The sequence below is a fragment of the Nicotiana tomentosiformis genome, chromosome 5 (assembly GCF_000390325.3).
Source record: "Nicotiana tomentosiformis chromosome 5, ASM39032v3, whole genome shotgun sequence".
NCBI lineage: Eukaryota > Viridiplantae > Streptophyta > Magnoliopsida > Solanales > Solanaceae > Nicotiana > Nicotiana tomentosiformis.
Genome location: NC_090816.1, coordinates 104,705,835 through 104,721,897, shown reverse-complemented (window position 1 = coordinate 104,721,897; position 16,063 = coordinate 104,705,835). Strand labels below are relative to the sequence as shown.

At 39.4% G+C, this 16,063-nt stretch overlaps 1 protein-coding gene across 1 annotated transcript; it reads right to left on the bottom strand.

Annotated features, from left to right (window-relative positions):
- Positions 1-12,088: 12,088 nt before the first annotated feature.
- Positions 12,089-15,095, bottom strand: LOC104094952 (succinate dehydrogenase [ubiquinone] iron-sulfur subunit 3, mitochondrial). Its single transcript, XM_009600978.4, has 4 exons — positions 14,774-15,095; positions 13,198-13,436; positions 12,616-12,825; positions 12,089-12,520 (listed from the first exon to the last, which is right to left on the bottom strand). Exons 1-4 carry the CDS (start codon positions 15,038-15,040, stop codon positions 12,310-12,312), a joined length of 927 nt encoding a protein of 308 aa, XP_009599273.1. The 5' UTR covers positions 15,041-15,095; the 3' UTR covers positions 12,089-12,309.
- Between the last annotated feature and the right edge of the window lie 968 nt (positions 15,096-16,063).

Below are 16,063 nucleotides of genomic sequence, written 5' to 3'. Positions count from 1 at the left end.
GTGGGTGATGAAAAAGTGTTATTCCACGTGTGCAAATCTATGCGTCAACCAAATAGCAACGAAGTGTGTTCTCTTGTGGACTTGGTGTATGATGTGATTGTTGATGATACAAGTGCCACAATCAATGTGGGTGATATGTTGGAGGTCGTCTTGCTCAACTTTGATGATGACGAGATGGATGGCTTCATGGAATGTGTGAACTCTTTGCAAGTAATGGGGTCGTACAACTATGCACCCCGAAAACTCTTCTTGTATATTGAAAATAGGAAAACTCCTCCTACAAAGCCTTCAATTCAAGAGCCTCCGACCTTGGAGTTGAAGCCATTGCCTCCACATCTTTTGTATGAATTTCTTGGCCCTTGTTCTACTTTACTAGTTATTCTTTCCTTTTGTTTGACTAACATGCAGGTAGACTCTACATTAGCGGTGCTACATAAGAGGAAGAAGGCTATTGGATGGACATTGGTGGATATTCGGGGAATAAGCCTCGTATTTTGCATGCACAAGATCAACTTGGAGGAGGACGCCAAACCATCTTTTGAACATCAAAGGAGACTCAATGAGGCTATGCAAGAAGTGGTCAAGAAGGAGATTATCAAGTGGTTGGATGTCGGGGCTGTCTACCCCATTTCCGATAGTTCGTGGACTTCTCCGGTGCAGTGTGTCCCAAAGAAGGGGACATGACTGTGGTCACTAATTATAATAATGAGTTGATTCCTACAAGAATAGTGACCGGTTGGAGAGTGTGTATGGACTACCGCAAGCTTAACAAAGTCACAAGGAAGGATCATTTTCCACTTTCATTCCTTGACCAAATGCTTGATAGGTTGGCCGACCGTGCTTTCTATTGCTTTCTAGATAGAAATTTGGGCTACAACCAAATCCCTATTGCTTTGGAGGATCAATAGAAAATAACCTTTACATGTTCCTATGGTACTTTCGCCTTCAAGCGGATGCCATATGGTTTGTGTAATGCACCGACAATATTTCAAAGGTGTATGATGGCTATCTTCACGGACATGGTAGAGGACTACCTTGAAGTTTTCATGGATGACTTCTCGGTGGTTGGGGATTCCTTTTATGATTGCTTGGCAAATTTGGATAAAGTATTGGCAAGATGTGAAGAAACGAATTTGGTGCTAAATTGGGAGAAGTGTCATTTTATAGTTGAGGAAGGCATTGTCCTTGGCCACAAGATCTCAAAGAATGGCATTGAAGTCGACAAGGCAAGGATTGAGGTGATTTCTAAACTTCCACCTCCAACTTCGGTGAAAGGCGTGTGGAGTTTCTTAGGCCACGCGGGGTTTTACCAATGCTTCATCAAGGATTTCTCTAAAGTGGTGAACCCATTATGCAAGCTTATAGATAAAGATGCTAAGTTTCACTTCAACGATGATTTCATGAGAGCATTCGAACTGTTAAAGTTCAAATTGAAAATCACCTCTATTATCACCGCTCCTAATTGGAGTATTCCTTTTGAGCTCATATGCGATGCTAGTGACGTAGCGGTTGGGGCTGTTTTAGGAAAATACATCAACAAGATTTTTCATTCGGTCTACTATGCTAGTAAGACCATGAATGGTGTCCAAGTCAACTATACCATTACGGAGAAAGAGCTCCTTGCCATTGTGTTTGAAATTGAGAAGTTCCGCCCGTACTTGATGGGTGCGAAAGTTATTGTCCACACGGATCATGCGACACTTCGCTATCTTATGAGCAATAAAGATTCCAAAGCTTGGTTGATGATATGGGTGCTTTTGTTGCAAGAGTTTGATATTGATATCCAAGAACGAAGAGGGAGTGAAAATCAAGTAGCGGACCACTTATCTCGTTTGGAGGAGGAGGGGAGGCCGCATGATGGCCTTGAAATCAATGACTCCTTCCCCGATGAGCAACTCATGGTTATTTCAATAAAGGAGGTGCCATGGTTCGCGGATCTAGCAAATTCCTTGTGTTTGGAATCATCCCGGATGAGTTCTCTTCAAACCAAAGGAAGAAGCTCAAACGGGATTGTCAAGATTATTATTGGGATGAGCCATACCTTTTCCGAATTTGTATGGATGGGTTAATTAGAAGATGTGTACCGGAAGAAGATCAAAGTGACATTCTTGGGCCTTGTCATTCTTCGCCATATGGTGGTCACCATGGTGGAGCAAGAACGGTGGCCAAAGTACTAAGTTGTGGTTTCTATTGGACCACTCTTTACAAAAATGCAAGTGATGTGGTGGAAAGATGTGATGAATGTTAACGGGCCAGTGGAATCTCGAAGAAGAATGAAATGCCTCTCATTACCATTTTGGAGATTGATATCTTTGATGTGTGGGGTATTGACTTCATGAGTCCTTTTGTGAGTTCTTGTAGAAACACCTACATCTTAGTCGTGGTTGATTATGTGTCTAAATGGGTTGAAGCCATTGCTCTACCCAACAATGAAGCGAGAAGTGTGGTGGTGTTCTTATAGAAGAATATTTTCACAAGGTTTGGTACTCCGTGGACTATCATAAGCGATGGAGGGTCGCATTTTTGCAACAAGACTTTTGACACTTTACTTAGAAAGTATGGTGTTACTTATAAAGTTATGACTCCCTATCATCCACAAGCTAGCGGTCAAGTGGAATTCTCCAACCAGAAGATAAAGAGTAGTTTTTCCAAAATAGTGATTGCTAACTGAACAGATTGGTCAAAGAAGCTTGATGATACATTATGGGCTTACCGGACGGCTTACAAAACACCTATCAGAATGTCGCCAAACCGGTTGGTGTTCGGAAAAGCTTGTCATCTTTCGGTGGAACTTCAGCACAAAGCCATGTGATCTCTAAAGAAGTTGAATCTTGATTGGGATGTAGCCGCTAACTTGAGGGTTGCACACCTGAATGAATTGGATGAGGTCCGGTACCATGCTTATGCAAGTTCGTCCTTGTACAAAGAAAAGATGAAATATCTTCATGACAAATACATTTGGAACAAATAGTTCAAGGTGGGTGATCTTGTATTGTAATTCAACTCACGATTGAGGATATTTCCCGGAAAGCTAAAATCTAAATGGAGTGGTCCCTTTGAAATTGTGGGTGTGACGCCTTTTGGTGCATTGGACTTGAAGAACAAAAACAATGAGGTATTCCGAGTTAAAGGTCACCGGGTGAAGCACTATTTGGGTAAAGTTAGTGATGGCCAAGTTGTGGTGGTGATTCATTTCAAATGATGGTAATCTGCGTCGGGCGACATTAAATCAGGCGCTTCTTGGGAGGCAACCCATATTTCTTTTTCTTTTTTTTTTGTTTCTTTTGTAGTTAGGAGTCATTTTTGTGCTAACTTGATTTGAAGTGTGTTGCAGGGATGAGTGTGCTTTACAGGAATTGTGGACAGAAATTTGGTTAAGTGTTGAAAGAATTACCGCACAATTATGGTTGCTGCAATAGAAGGTGCTCTTATCAAGGGGGAGGCCTAGAGGGGGAGGCCAGTCCAGATGTTATGCTTTTTCCGGGTAGGACAGAGGCGGGTGATCTTATATTGTAATTCAACTCACGATTGAGGATGTTTCCCGGAAAGCTAAAATCTAAATGGAGTGGTCCCTTTGAAATTGTGGGTGTGATGCATTTTGGTGCATTGGACTTGAAGAACAAAAACAATTAGGTACTCCGAGTTAAAGGTCACCGGGTGAAGCACTATTTGGGTAAAATTGGTGATGGCCAAGTTGTGGTGGTGATTCATTTCAAATGATGGTAATCTGCGTTGGACCGCGACGTTAAATCAGGCGCTTCTTGGGAGGCAACCCATGTTTCTTTTTTTTTTTTTTTGTTTCTTTTGTAGTTAGGAGTCATTTTTGTGCTAACTTGATTTGAAGTGTGTTGCAGGGATGAGTGTGCTTTACAGGAATTGTGGACAGAAATTTGGTTAAGTGTTGAAAGAATTACGGACCGCAATTGCATTGTACAGACCGTACAATTATAGTTGATGCAGCAGAAGGTGCTCTTATCAAGGGGTCGGCCTAGAGGGGGAGGCCAGGCCAGATGTTATGCTTTTTCCGGGTAGGACGGAGGCGGTTGTATCAGACGCAGTTATCATAGGTATTGTTCCAGTTTGTCATAGAGATGCATCAGTCTTATTTGATTCATGCTCCACTTACTCATACATATCATCTTACTTTGCTCTATATTTGGGTATATCTCGTGATTGTTTGAGTTCTCCTATTTATGTGTCCATGCCTGTGGGGGATTTTATTGTTGTAGATCATGTGTATCGGTCGTGTTTAATTGTTATTGGTGGTTTTGAGACCAGAGTTGATCTATTATTACCCAGTATGGTAGACTTTGATGTTATCGTGGGCATGGACTGGTTATCACCCTATCATGCTATTCTAGATTGTCACACCAAGACTATGACATTGGTTATGCCAGGTTTGCCATGGTTAGAGTGGATGGGTACATTAGATTTTGTTGCTAGCAGGGTTGTGTCATTTCTAAAGGCCTAGCGGATGGTTGAGATGTGATACTTATCTAGCCTTCGTGAGAGATGTTAGTGTTGATACTCCTACCATTGAGTTAGTTCTGGTAGTGAGAGACTTCCTAGATGTATTTCCTATAGATCTTCCGAGCATGCCGCCCGATAGAGATATCGATTTTGGTATTGACTCAGCCCATTTCTATTCCACCATATCATATGGCCCCAACAGAGTTGAAGGAGTCAAAAGAGCAGTTATAAGAGTTGCTTGATAAGGGTTTCATTCGGCCTACTGTATCACCTTGGGGGTGATCTGGTTCTGTTTGTGAAGAAAAATGATGGTTCTATGCGTATGCGTATTAACTATTGGCAGATGAACAAGGTTATAGTGAAGAACAGGTACCCATTATCGCTTATTGATGGCTTCTTGGATTAGCTACAAGGTACCAGAGTTTTCTCAAAGATTGATTTGCGGTCGGGATATCATCAGTTGAAGATTTGGGATCCGGATATCCCGAAGACTACCTTTAGGACTCAATATGGTCACTATGAGTTCCTTGTTATGTTATTTGGGCTAACCAATGCCCCAACATCATTTATGCACATCATGAATAGTGTATTCCAGCCATATTTTGATTCATTTATCATTGTGCTTATTGGCGACATCTTTGTGAACTCCCGCAGCTAGAAGGATCATGAGCAGCATTTGAGGGTTGTGCTCCACCCCTTGAGAGAAAAGAATTTGTATGCAAAATTCTCAAAGTGTGAATTTTGGCTTGATTCAGTGGCATTATTGGGTCATGTAGTGTCAAGTGAGGGGATCAAGGTAGATCCGAAGAAGATTGAAGCAGTGTCGAGTTGGCCCAGATCGTCTTCAACTACTGAGATTTAGAGTTTCCTTGGTTTGGCCGGGTGTTATCGCCCTTTCGTAGAGGGTTTCTTATCCATTATTTCACCTATGACCATATTGACACAAAAAGGTGCTCCTTTCAGATGGTCTGAGAAGTGTGAGGAGAGCTTTCAAAAGCTCAAGACTGTCTTGACGACAACCCCGGTGTTGGTGATGCCTACGGATTTAGGGTCTTACATTGTGTACTATGATGCGCCACGTGTTGGCTTTGGCGCGGTGTTGCTGCAGGATGGTAGGGTGATTTCCTACGCATCTCAGCAGCTGAAGGTTTATGAGAAGAATTATCCTATCCACGACTTGGAGTTGGCAGCTATTGTTCATGCCTTGAAGATTTGGCGGCACTATTTGTACGATGTCCCATGTGAGGTCTATACCGATCGCTGGAGTCTCTAACATCTGTTCAAATATAAGGATCTTAATTTGCAGCAATAGAGGTGGTTAGAGTTGCTTAAAGACTATGATATCACTATTTTATATCATCTGGGGAAGGCCAATGTGGTGGTCGATGTCTTTAGTCGAAAGGCGAAGAGTATGGGGAGTTTGGCATACCTACCGACAACAGAGAAGCCACTAGCCATTGATGTTCAGGCCTTGGCCAATCAGTTTGTTAGATTGGATATTTCAAAGTCCAGTCGAGTCCTTGCTTGCATTGTTTCCAGGTCTTCTTTATATGAGCGCATCAGAGAGCGTCAGTATGACGACCCCCATTTGCTTGTCCTTAAGGACACGGTAGAACACGACAATTCCAAGGAGGTTTCCATCGGATATGACGGTGTGTTGCGGATACAGGGTCGATTATGTGTGCCCAATGTGGATGAGTTACGTGAGTTGATCCTTCGGGAGGCCCATAGTTCGTGGTACTCTATTTATCCGGATGCTATTAAGATGTATCAAGATTTGAGGCAGCACTATTGGTGGAGGAGAATGAAGAAGGACATAGTGGAGTATGTAGCTCAGTGCCTAAATTGTCATCAAGTGAAGTATGAGCATCAGAGGCCAGGTGGCTTGCTTCAGAGACTGGAGATTCCTGAGTGGAAATCTTCAGCTCATTTCATTCCGATGGTGACTACCTATTCTTTAGAGCAGCTGGCTCAGATCTATATCCGGGAAATTGTCCGACTTCATGGTGTACCGGTATCCATCATCTCTGACCGGGACACACAGTTTACATCGCACTTCTGGAGAGCTGTACAGAATTTGGCACACAGTTTGAGTTGAGTACATCATTCCACCCCCACGGATGGACAGTCCATTCATACCATTCAGATATTGGAGGATATGCTTCGTGCCTATGTTATAGATTTTAGGGGTTCTTGGGATCAGTTCTTGCCGCTTGCAAAGTTTGCCTACAACAATAACTACCAATCGAGTATTTAGATGGCTCTCTATGAGGCCCTATATGGGAGGCGATGCCATTTTCTAGTTGGTTAGTTTGAGCCGGGTGAGGCTAGGTTGTTGGGAACATATTTGGTTCAAGATGCTTTAGAGAAGGTCAAGTTGATACAAGATCGGCTCTGTACCGCATAGTCCAGGCAGAAGAGTTATGCCGATCGAAGATTTTGTGATGTATCATCCATGGTTGGAGAGAGGGTTTTGCTTCGGGTTTCACCCATGAATTCGGGAAGAAGGGCAAGTTGAGCCCTAGGTATATTAGTCCTTTTGAGATCCTTGAGAGAGTGGGAGAGGTGGCCTACAAGCTTGCATTGCCACCTAGTCTATCTGCAGTTCATCTGGTGTTCCATGTTTTCATGCTCCAGAAGTATCGCAGTGAACCGTCCCATGTTTTAGATTTCAATTCAGTCCAATTGGACAAGGATTTGTCTTATGTTGAGGAACCGGTGGCCATCTTGGATAGGCTGGTCCGAAAGTTGAGGTCAAAGAACATTACTTCAGTGGAGGGGTCAACTAGTCGAGGAGGCAACTTGGGAGACCGAGCATGATCCGCGTAGCCGTTATCTTCATCTTTTCACCACTTCAGGTATATCTCTATACTCGTTTGAGGATGAACTTTGTTTTAAGAAGGGGAGGTTGTAACGACCCGGCCGGTCATTTTGAGTATTTTAGCCTTGTTCCCCTATTTATTGCCTTCCCTATATTATATTATGGCTATGTGATTTGTCAGGTTGGTTGGTTTGGTTTCGGGTGAGTCTCGGAGTGAATTGGGATACTTAGTCCCAAAGTTGGAAGCTTAAGTTAGAAGAGTTGACCGAAGTTTAACTTTTATGTAGACGACTCCGGAATAGAGTTTTGATAGTTCCGATAGATTCATATGGTGATTTTGGGCTTGGGAGCGTGTTCGGATATTGATTTGAAGGTTCGTAGGTTATTTTGGCTTGAATTGGCGAAAGTTAGAAAGTTAAAGGTTTGAAAGGTTGAGAAGTTTGATCGAGAGTTGACTTTATTGATGTCGGGGTCGTATTCCGATTTTGGACGTTAGAATAGGTCTGTTGTGTCATTTATGACTTGTATGCAAAATTTGAGGTCAACCGGAGTTGGTTTGGTATGAATCGACGTTAGTTTTGGAACTTGGATGTTCATAGTTTCAATAGGTTGGAATTGGGTTGCAATTCGTAAAATCGATGTTGTTTGACCTGATTTTTGGCCTCAAGTAGCTCCATCATGTGATTTAGGATTTGATTGTATGTTCGTACGGGGTCCTGGGGGGCCCCGGGTGTGATTCGGTTTGAAATCAGATTCATTTTTGGACTTAGTTGATTGCTGAAGAACTGAAGTTCTGGTATCATCGCACCTGCGGACACTTGTGCGTAGGTGCGCACTCGCAAGTGCGACGATGTTCCGCAGAAGCAGATTTTTAGCTAGGCTGAGGAGGACCGTATGTGCGGTTACGCTTCCGCAGAAGAGGGCTCGCAGAAGCAAGCAGTGGTCAGCAAAAGCGAAAAGTGCTGGGCTTAAGTGAAAGCCGCATCTGCGATGGATTTTCCGTAGGTGTGATCCACGTCCAATCCGCACTCAATAGTGAGTGAAAACGGTCGTTGGAATAATAGTACCCAACAAGAGTCGGGGTTGATTTGCACAGGGAGTTACTAGGGGTGTTAGGAGTATACACTTGATGAAAGCCAAAGAAATAGCTAAATTGCGCTTCCACAAAAGGTTTTGAGTTCTAATTCTAATTTTACTCTAGCAATTATAAGCTAAGAAAAGAAACTAGAAGCGAATGATTGTTTTTGGTATTTTTCCAAGTAATTAAAAAGCCTAGGGATATGACCATAACCTAGGTGTTTGCTTAATGGGTAAAATACGTTATACTTGTTTTGTTGGTTGGAGTGCATTATAGCTCTCAACTCTATGTTACCCACTCAATACTTCTCGGTCAAAAAGTGATTTTGCCCAATTTGACTTTCTCAAGTGCAAATGGGTATCAAACAAAATAGTTAATATGAGCTCAAGTCAGGTTCTCACTATATCTAGTTTGAACCCTTTAATTAAGCTAATCAAACCCTCAATTAGCCCAATTCCTTGTTAGCCAAGTTATCATAGACTAGGTCCATCTTTCTCAAGTAGAGACTAAGTCAAAAAGGCATGAATCAATGTTTGCAATAGTTAATTCTAAAATTGACGCATAAACTAAGCTAAATAATCAACACACAATCATAAACAAGCATTAAATTAAGTACCCATAAGGTTCACACACTAGGGTTGAGTCACAACCCTAGTAAAAATCTAGCTACTCATAGTGGAAATTGAAGAATATAAAGAAGAAATGCTAATTAAACTCATAATCTAAGATAAATGTAATAAAATATAATGTTTAAACACTAAAATAGTCACAAACTTCCTAAAATGGCAAAATGTAACGGCTACAACAGCTCAAACTTCAAAACTTGACCTAAAAATATGAAACTCGTCTATTTATAGTGGCCCAAAATTCGATGAAAAAATGCCCCTCATGAAGTTCTGCGGCCGCACAATTCTTGCAGCTGCGAGGCATCTTCTGCGGCCGCACAATTCTTGTGCGGTACACACTTCAGCAAGGCTTCAGGACTTGGTCTTTTGCACACTCTCTGAACTTTGAATCATTTGTCAGTGCAGACCCTATTCTGCAACCGCACAATTCATGTGCGGTTCGCACATTGGCCAAATTCTTGCTAGCTCTTCCTCTTGATCTGCGGCCGAAGATGAAATTCTGATGTCCGCACTTTCTTCTGCGACCGTAGAAATCCTTCTGCGAACTGCACTTTTTTAGTTTTGCGCCCTTTCTTGCCTTGTGATTTGGAACACTCCTTTTTGAGTCGTAATTCATCATGGGAGACCAACTTTCAACATTCCTGCAATTTACATACTTTCATTAGTTTTGGGAACATAAATCAATACTTTCGGACTAACACAAAAGCAAAACGGTGCTAATAAGTAGTCAAAATCCCCACTTATCAAGGTGCGGAGCCACAGAAGTGGTTGTTGGTCCGCAAAAGCGGAATCAATGGGCTGAAAAGGGGCAGATCGAGGGTTTGTTCCCATTTTTCATCTTTTGAGTTAGAGACCTCGGTTTTGGGTGATTTTGAGAGAGATTTTCAAGGAGTTGATTGGGGTAAGTGATTTTGACTTGGATTTGATTATTATACATGAATCCATCATTAGTTTTAATATTTAATTAGTGTTTTGAGTTGGAAAAATTGGAAAAAATTGTGAAAACTTCCTAAGTTATATTTTGAGGATTTGAAGGTTGATTTGAGGTCGAAACTGAATAGTTTTTGTATGGTTGGACTCGTTATTGAGTGGGTGTTAGAATTTTATAAGTTTGATCGGGTTCCGAGACGTGGGCCTGGGATTGACTTTTTGAGTTGACTTTTATTTTCTTTAAAGATTGCAACTTTATTATTCGGAATAGTTTCTTATGGTTTGTATTTATGGTATAAAGTTATTTTGGCTAGATTCGAGCCGTACAGAGTTAGATATTTGCGGAAAAGGCATACTAGTAGATTGAGTTAGCTTGTTTGAGGTAAGTATCTTGCCTAACTTTGTGTGAGAAAATTACTCCTTAGGATTTAGGTTGTTTGTACTATTTGTGATACATGAAAGTCGTGTACGCAAGGTGACAAGTGGGTATACAGGCTATATGTGGTAATCGACTGGTTTAGGCTATTTAGATTCTTTTCATGCCTTAATCGCATTGTCATAACATATTGTATCTTTCATCATTAATCTATCCTTACATGATTTATTTGACATCGTTAAATGCATGTCCCCTCTTTTACTTGTTATTTGACCTTACATGCTTAGTTGAAGTATTGTTTCCTTATTGCCTTGTTAATTATTTAACTATTGAGTTACCTTACTCGAAGTTGTTATTTCTCGGAATATCATCATGCTGCGCTTTGGTGCTAAAGTTGTAAAATTCGTTATCACATTATGACAAAGTTTTTAATTGTTGAACTACCATTCTTGATAAGCTATTAAATTTCAGTTTTCTATTATTGAGACTCTTGTATACATTGTGGTTGAGCCATGGGCTATTTGTTGTGGAAACATTGATATTGTTGATTCTTTTTGGCAAGTTGTGGCAATTGGACACTTTAGGTGTGAGTTGTGATATGTTGTGATATTGATACGCATGCGGTGGTATAAGAGTAGGGGTTGATACACATGTGGTGGTATAAGGGTAGGGGTTGATACGCATGCGGTGAGATAAGGTGGGATTGATACACATGTGTTAGTAGGAGAACTACTTGAAGCCACGCAGTGTGATAAGATGTGCTAAAACGCGGGTAGTTATTTCAGAAAAAATAATTTTTAAAACTAAATGTAAGGCTCCCACGGTGATATAAAGAAAGATTATGATTGTGATTGTGACATGATATACGAGGCGGTACCTCTGTGGTGATTCTTGTCGTTATCTTTCATTTACATCACTTGTGTTTCTATGCATCGTTTTCTTGGTATTCTTATTACGTGTTCCTTCCTTGATGCCTTTATTGCCTTAAATTGAGTTGTAGCTTATCTTGTTGTATTTCTTCATTGTATCATTTCCTCGTTTTCATTATTATATTATACTATACATGTTCAGCTTCTTTTATTATCCTATTAGGTGTCTTGACCTGACCTCATCAATACTCTACCGAGGTTAGGCTTGATACTTATTGGGTACAGTTATGGTGTACTTATACTACGCTTCTGCACATCTTTTTATGCAGATCTAGGTACTCTGTCCGTGTTTTTCTATTGCGTACTCTTTATTTAGACACTGATGTATTAGGGATGTTTCAATATACTCGTGTAGAGCTTATGACTCAGTCTTACCAGATTTTGGAAAGTTATTATCAGCGATATTGTTGAGTTCTATTATAAAGTTATTATCAGCGGTATTGTTGAGTTCTATTATAGTGGCTAATGGCTTAATTTGAAGTTCTATTGTTATTTCTGTTATTTCATCAGGTATGTTAGGGAACTTTTCAAGTCTTAATACTGTTTATACGACGGACAAACAGAAAATAAAACGAGGATAACTGCTTCGAATTCAAAGCAAATACAGCATGCAAAATAAGTCAATCGTCGGCCTGCTTCTGTCTGTCATGTGACCTGCATCTTCTTTATTTCATTGTTATATTGCACTCTGAAAAAATTTCGGAGTTTCTTATTATTAATCCTTTGTTATGCTCCCACAAACACAAAAATATGCTTTTACTAGAATTGACTAAACTAAAGCATACTCTAGCCGGTATTAAAATTGTACCGTGTCTTACATCTTGAAAAGGAACAGTCATATATATCATATGAAACGCATTGAGGGAACTGCACCATAAATTCGATCTCCAGAGCGGTAATTGAACATGAACTAGACGGATTTTCCGACGAGATGACGGGGTAACAAGGCCAATCTACAACAGATTCCTACTTAAAAAAGTAATTAATACAACATTATAAATTGCAACGCACACTAAATAGCTTATAGTTCTAGTGTATCAAGGACTTCTATTACCTATAATTCCCACTTAACCAACTTATCAAGCTTGTCCGAAACGAGGCTCAGGCTCAGCTTCAAGATGCTCCACTGGCTTATCAGATAAATGCCTAATCTTCATCTTGTTTATGGCATTAGCAGGACTAAGGCTCTTGGGGCAACATGCCGCACAGTTTTTTATAGTCCTGCACCTGTATAAACGCTCTCGATCCTCTGTTAATGCCTGCAATCTCTCATTCGCAAAATCATCTCGACTGCAGAAAAATAGAAACATCGGTTAACAAGCAAGAACAAAATTAATAAGCATTTTTGGTGTATATATATGTAACTGGTGTTCCGAAGAATTGACCTGTCCGAGATCCATCGATAGGCATGAAGCAAAGCAGCAGGTCCAAGGAACTCTTCAGGATTCCACCAGTAAGAAGGGCAAGAAGCGCTGCAGCAAGCACACAATATGCATTCGTATAAGCCATCAAGTTTTTTCCTATCCTCGGGTGTTTGCCTGTATTCTCTCCCGTCTGGCGGAGGCTTTCGTGTCTTTAACCATGGCTCTATAGACCTGCATCCTCAAAAGCTAACAAGATTCCGTATACTGCAGATTTACAAATTAACCATGAATTGCTCCAGCATATAATTATTTACTAGATTTTTGACAGGTTCTATGAGTTTTCAACTGAACAGATTGCTCTGACTCAAACATATAATTATTTACTAGTAATATTTAAAACAACATTTAAAACGTATACACAATTAATAAAATCAAATTCATTCCGAACTCATTGACTATAGATCATGAATTCGCTCACATTGTCAATGAAAGGTTAAATTATATGGTTGTTCCATCAACTTAACAAAACCAGGTCCCGTTGATATTTATATTTCTAAATATTAAATACTAACTCTGATGAAATGAGAAAAGGAGTGGAATTACTTGTACTGCTGGTAGAAATAAGTGAGATCGACCACCAAATCTTTGATGACAAACATGTGAGGAAGAGGAGTGATGGTAGTTGGTTTGCTAGTATCGGTATCAATAGGCTTGAGGCATGCTACTGTGTTAACACCATCTATGTTCATTGCGCATGATCCGCATATACCTTCTCTACATGACCTCCTGTAACTCAAACTTGAATCCTCCTCTCCTTTTATCTTTTGCAATGCATCCAGAACCTACAAAAACGATCATTAAATTCGGTGAGTCCGGACTTCTCCTTTAATAACATACTTGAAAGAAACCCTGTAGGCACGAACGTAAATTCAGTTTTTTGGCTAAAATTTACAAAAGAGAGAAAAAGAAAAAAACTTTCCTACATAAAAGATCATATGAAAAATTAGAAGATACTCTGGCGTTTTAGTTTCAAGGCTGGCTCTAGGTTGTCCACCTAAATTTTTCATTAGGCGACTTTATTAGACTATGATTCAATTTTCTTCAAACTAAATTGAAGCAGTCTCAATTGAAGTTTAATTTAACAAATATCCATTACAGTCGTAAGAAATTTTTACACTATATATGATATATATATATCATATATTCACGGCAAAGACCTCCTTGTACACATTGTCGAGGGCAACAATCTCGAGAACAACATGTCATGTTAGGCGTTTGTCCTGAATTTCGTAGCATATTTGATTTTTCTATCTCTTGAAAGAATGGTAAGATATTTACCATAATTGATTTTACCTTTTACGTAAAAGAAAATATAATCCTTCCATATTTGATTAGTTATTTTTCTTGGAGAAAAAAGGTTTTGTATTTCCATAAATTGAGGATCTTTCCTTCTCATTTAGAAGGATCTAAAATCTACAATGTAGTCTCAAGGCGTTTGAGAGTCTTGAATTTGTGAGACAAGTCTTAGCTTGCCACTTGTGAGAGCCTCTTTGTGAGGTTGTTCTCTAGATATTTTATATTCTCTTTTACATGATGGATTGCATATCTCCGCCTGTGGACGAGGTTAGTTGTTCTCTTGAGGTAAACGAGGTTGTTCTCTTGATATTTTGTATTCTTACAACTGGTAGAATCTTTGAGGTTATTCTCTAGATATTTTATATTCTCTTTTATATAATGGATTGCACATCTCCGCATGTGAACGGGGTTGTTCTCTTGATATTTTATTTTCTCTTTTGTATAATGGATTGTACATCTCCGCCGGTGGACGTAGCGAACCACGTTAAATATTTGTGTCTCTTAGAGTATATTTTTGTAGTATATTTCTCTTTCCTAATACAAGATTCATGACAATCATCACTAGCTACTTTCTCCCTATTGCAACCTTATTTTCAAGATTAAAAATATTATTTTCTTGAAATTACTTGTAAATGTCTTCCAGATGTAAATATTTCTCCGTAGCTATATGAGTCAAACTATTTTCAATTAAATCTTATTCTCCTTATTTTACAGCCACAAGAAAATTATACCTAGTTTCTAATTGAGACAAAACGATTATATAGTAAAATTGACACAACAAAAAAATAGCAATAGCAATATACTCCCTAATTAAAGCACATACCATGGGTCCACAGGAGGGAAGATCAACAAAGAAAGATTGAAGAAAGGGTTTCTGGTTAGGGTAATCAGGGCTCCATCTATAGATTCTGAATTCCTTCTTCTTAGCTTTATCAGCTAATTTCATGGCATTTTTCAGGTTCCCAACAGATTTCACGGCTTCTTGTCCATGTTGTTGTGCAATGGGGTGCCCTTCAAGTATAGGGAACTTGTCTTTTTTTATCAAACGCCCCAACTTCTTCACCCCTTCTTTTACTATGTTTCTTGACATTTTGAATTAAAGCCCAGAAAGATTGGAAGAAACACTATATATCTGCTCTTAGCTGTTCTAATAAGAGAGCTTATACTTGCATGCAGGGAAATTTAAAGGAAGACACCTGGTTGCACGTGTCAACCTTCACGATCATTTGGTTTTTTAGCTTAACGGTGTTTCAATTTTTCATTTAAGAAGATATATAGGGTGGGAATAAAAGAATGTAGGACTTGTATTTCTTTAAAATAAGACAAGAGAGGGGGAACTATGTTGATCATTAAGGTGTCACTAGACCCCTTAAATTTCGACAGTAATATTTGTATATATATATATATATGTGCATGTTATAAAATAAAGACCGTAAAGTAAAGACAAGTATAGAGAGAAACTGATATATTATTCAAACTTCAAATTTATGTATATAATGAACTGAAAACTCCTTTATTTATAGAAGAAAGGAAGTAGCTGCGAGACTTTTCAGAAAGCAGCTGCAAGACTTTTTTTTAGCTTCTTGTAAGCTACCTACATGAGCTGCTTGCAACCTGCCTATTTAATAAGAAATTGCTGCAAATTATTTTATTGAGCTGCTTGCAACCTGCCTGCATCAACTGCTTGTAGATAAACTTCAACAGAGTACTAAATGGATAATCTTTTTCAGGAAGATTATCTATAGCGAAGTAATAAATGGACATCCACAATATAATTATTTTCATAACACTCCCCCTTAGATGTTCATTAAAAGGTTGTACCTCGTTAAAACCTTACTAGAAAAAACCAGTGAGAAAAATTCTAGTGAAGGAAAAAGAGTATACATATTTAGTAATACGCATTTCTAGCTGCCTCATTAAAAACCTTACAAGAAAAACCCCATGGGAAAAAGCTTAGTAAGAAAAAAAAAGTACAACGCCTATTTCACTCCCCCTGATGAAAACCTTGTTTCAAATATTTGAGTCTCCACATTCCAATCTTGTATACCATCTTCTCAAAAGTTGAAGTTGGCAAAGATTTAGTGAACAAATCTGCTGGATTATCACTTGAACG

Excerpts from the sequence above, each read along its gene's own strand:
- LOC104094952 (XM_009600978.4), bottom strand. The coding sequence starts at position 15,040 with ATGTCAAGAAACATAGTAAAAGAAGGGGTGAAGAAGTTGGGGCGTTTG. Across the intron at positions 13,437-14,773 it reads TTCCCTCCTGTGGACCCATG|GTTCTGGATGCATTGCAAAA; the intron begins GTATGTGCTTTA and ends TCGTTTTTGTAG. Across the intron at positions 12,826-13,197 it reads TATTTCTACCAGCAGTACAA|GTCTATAGAGCCATGGTTAA; the intron begins GTAATTCCACTC and ends TTGAGGATGCAG.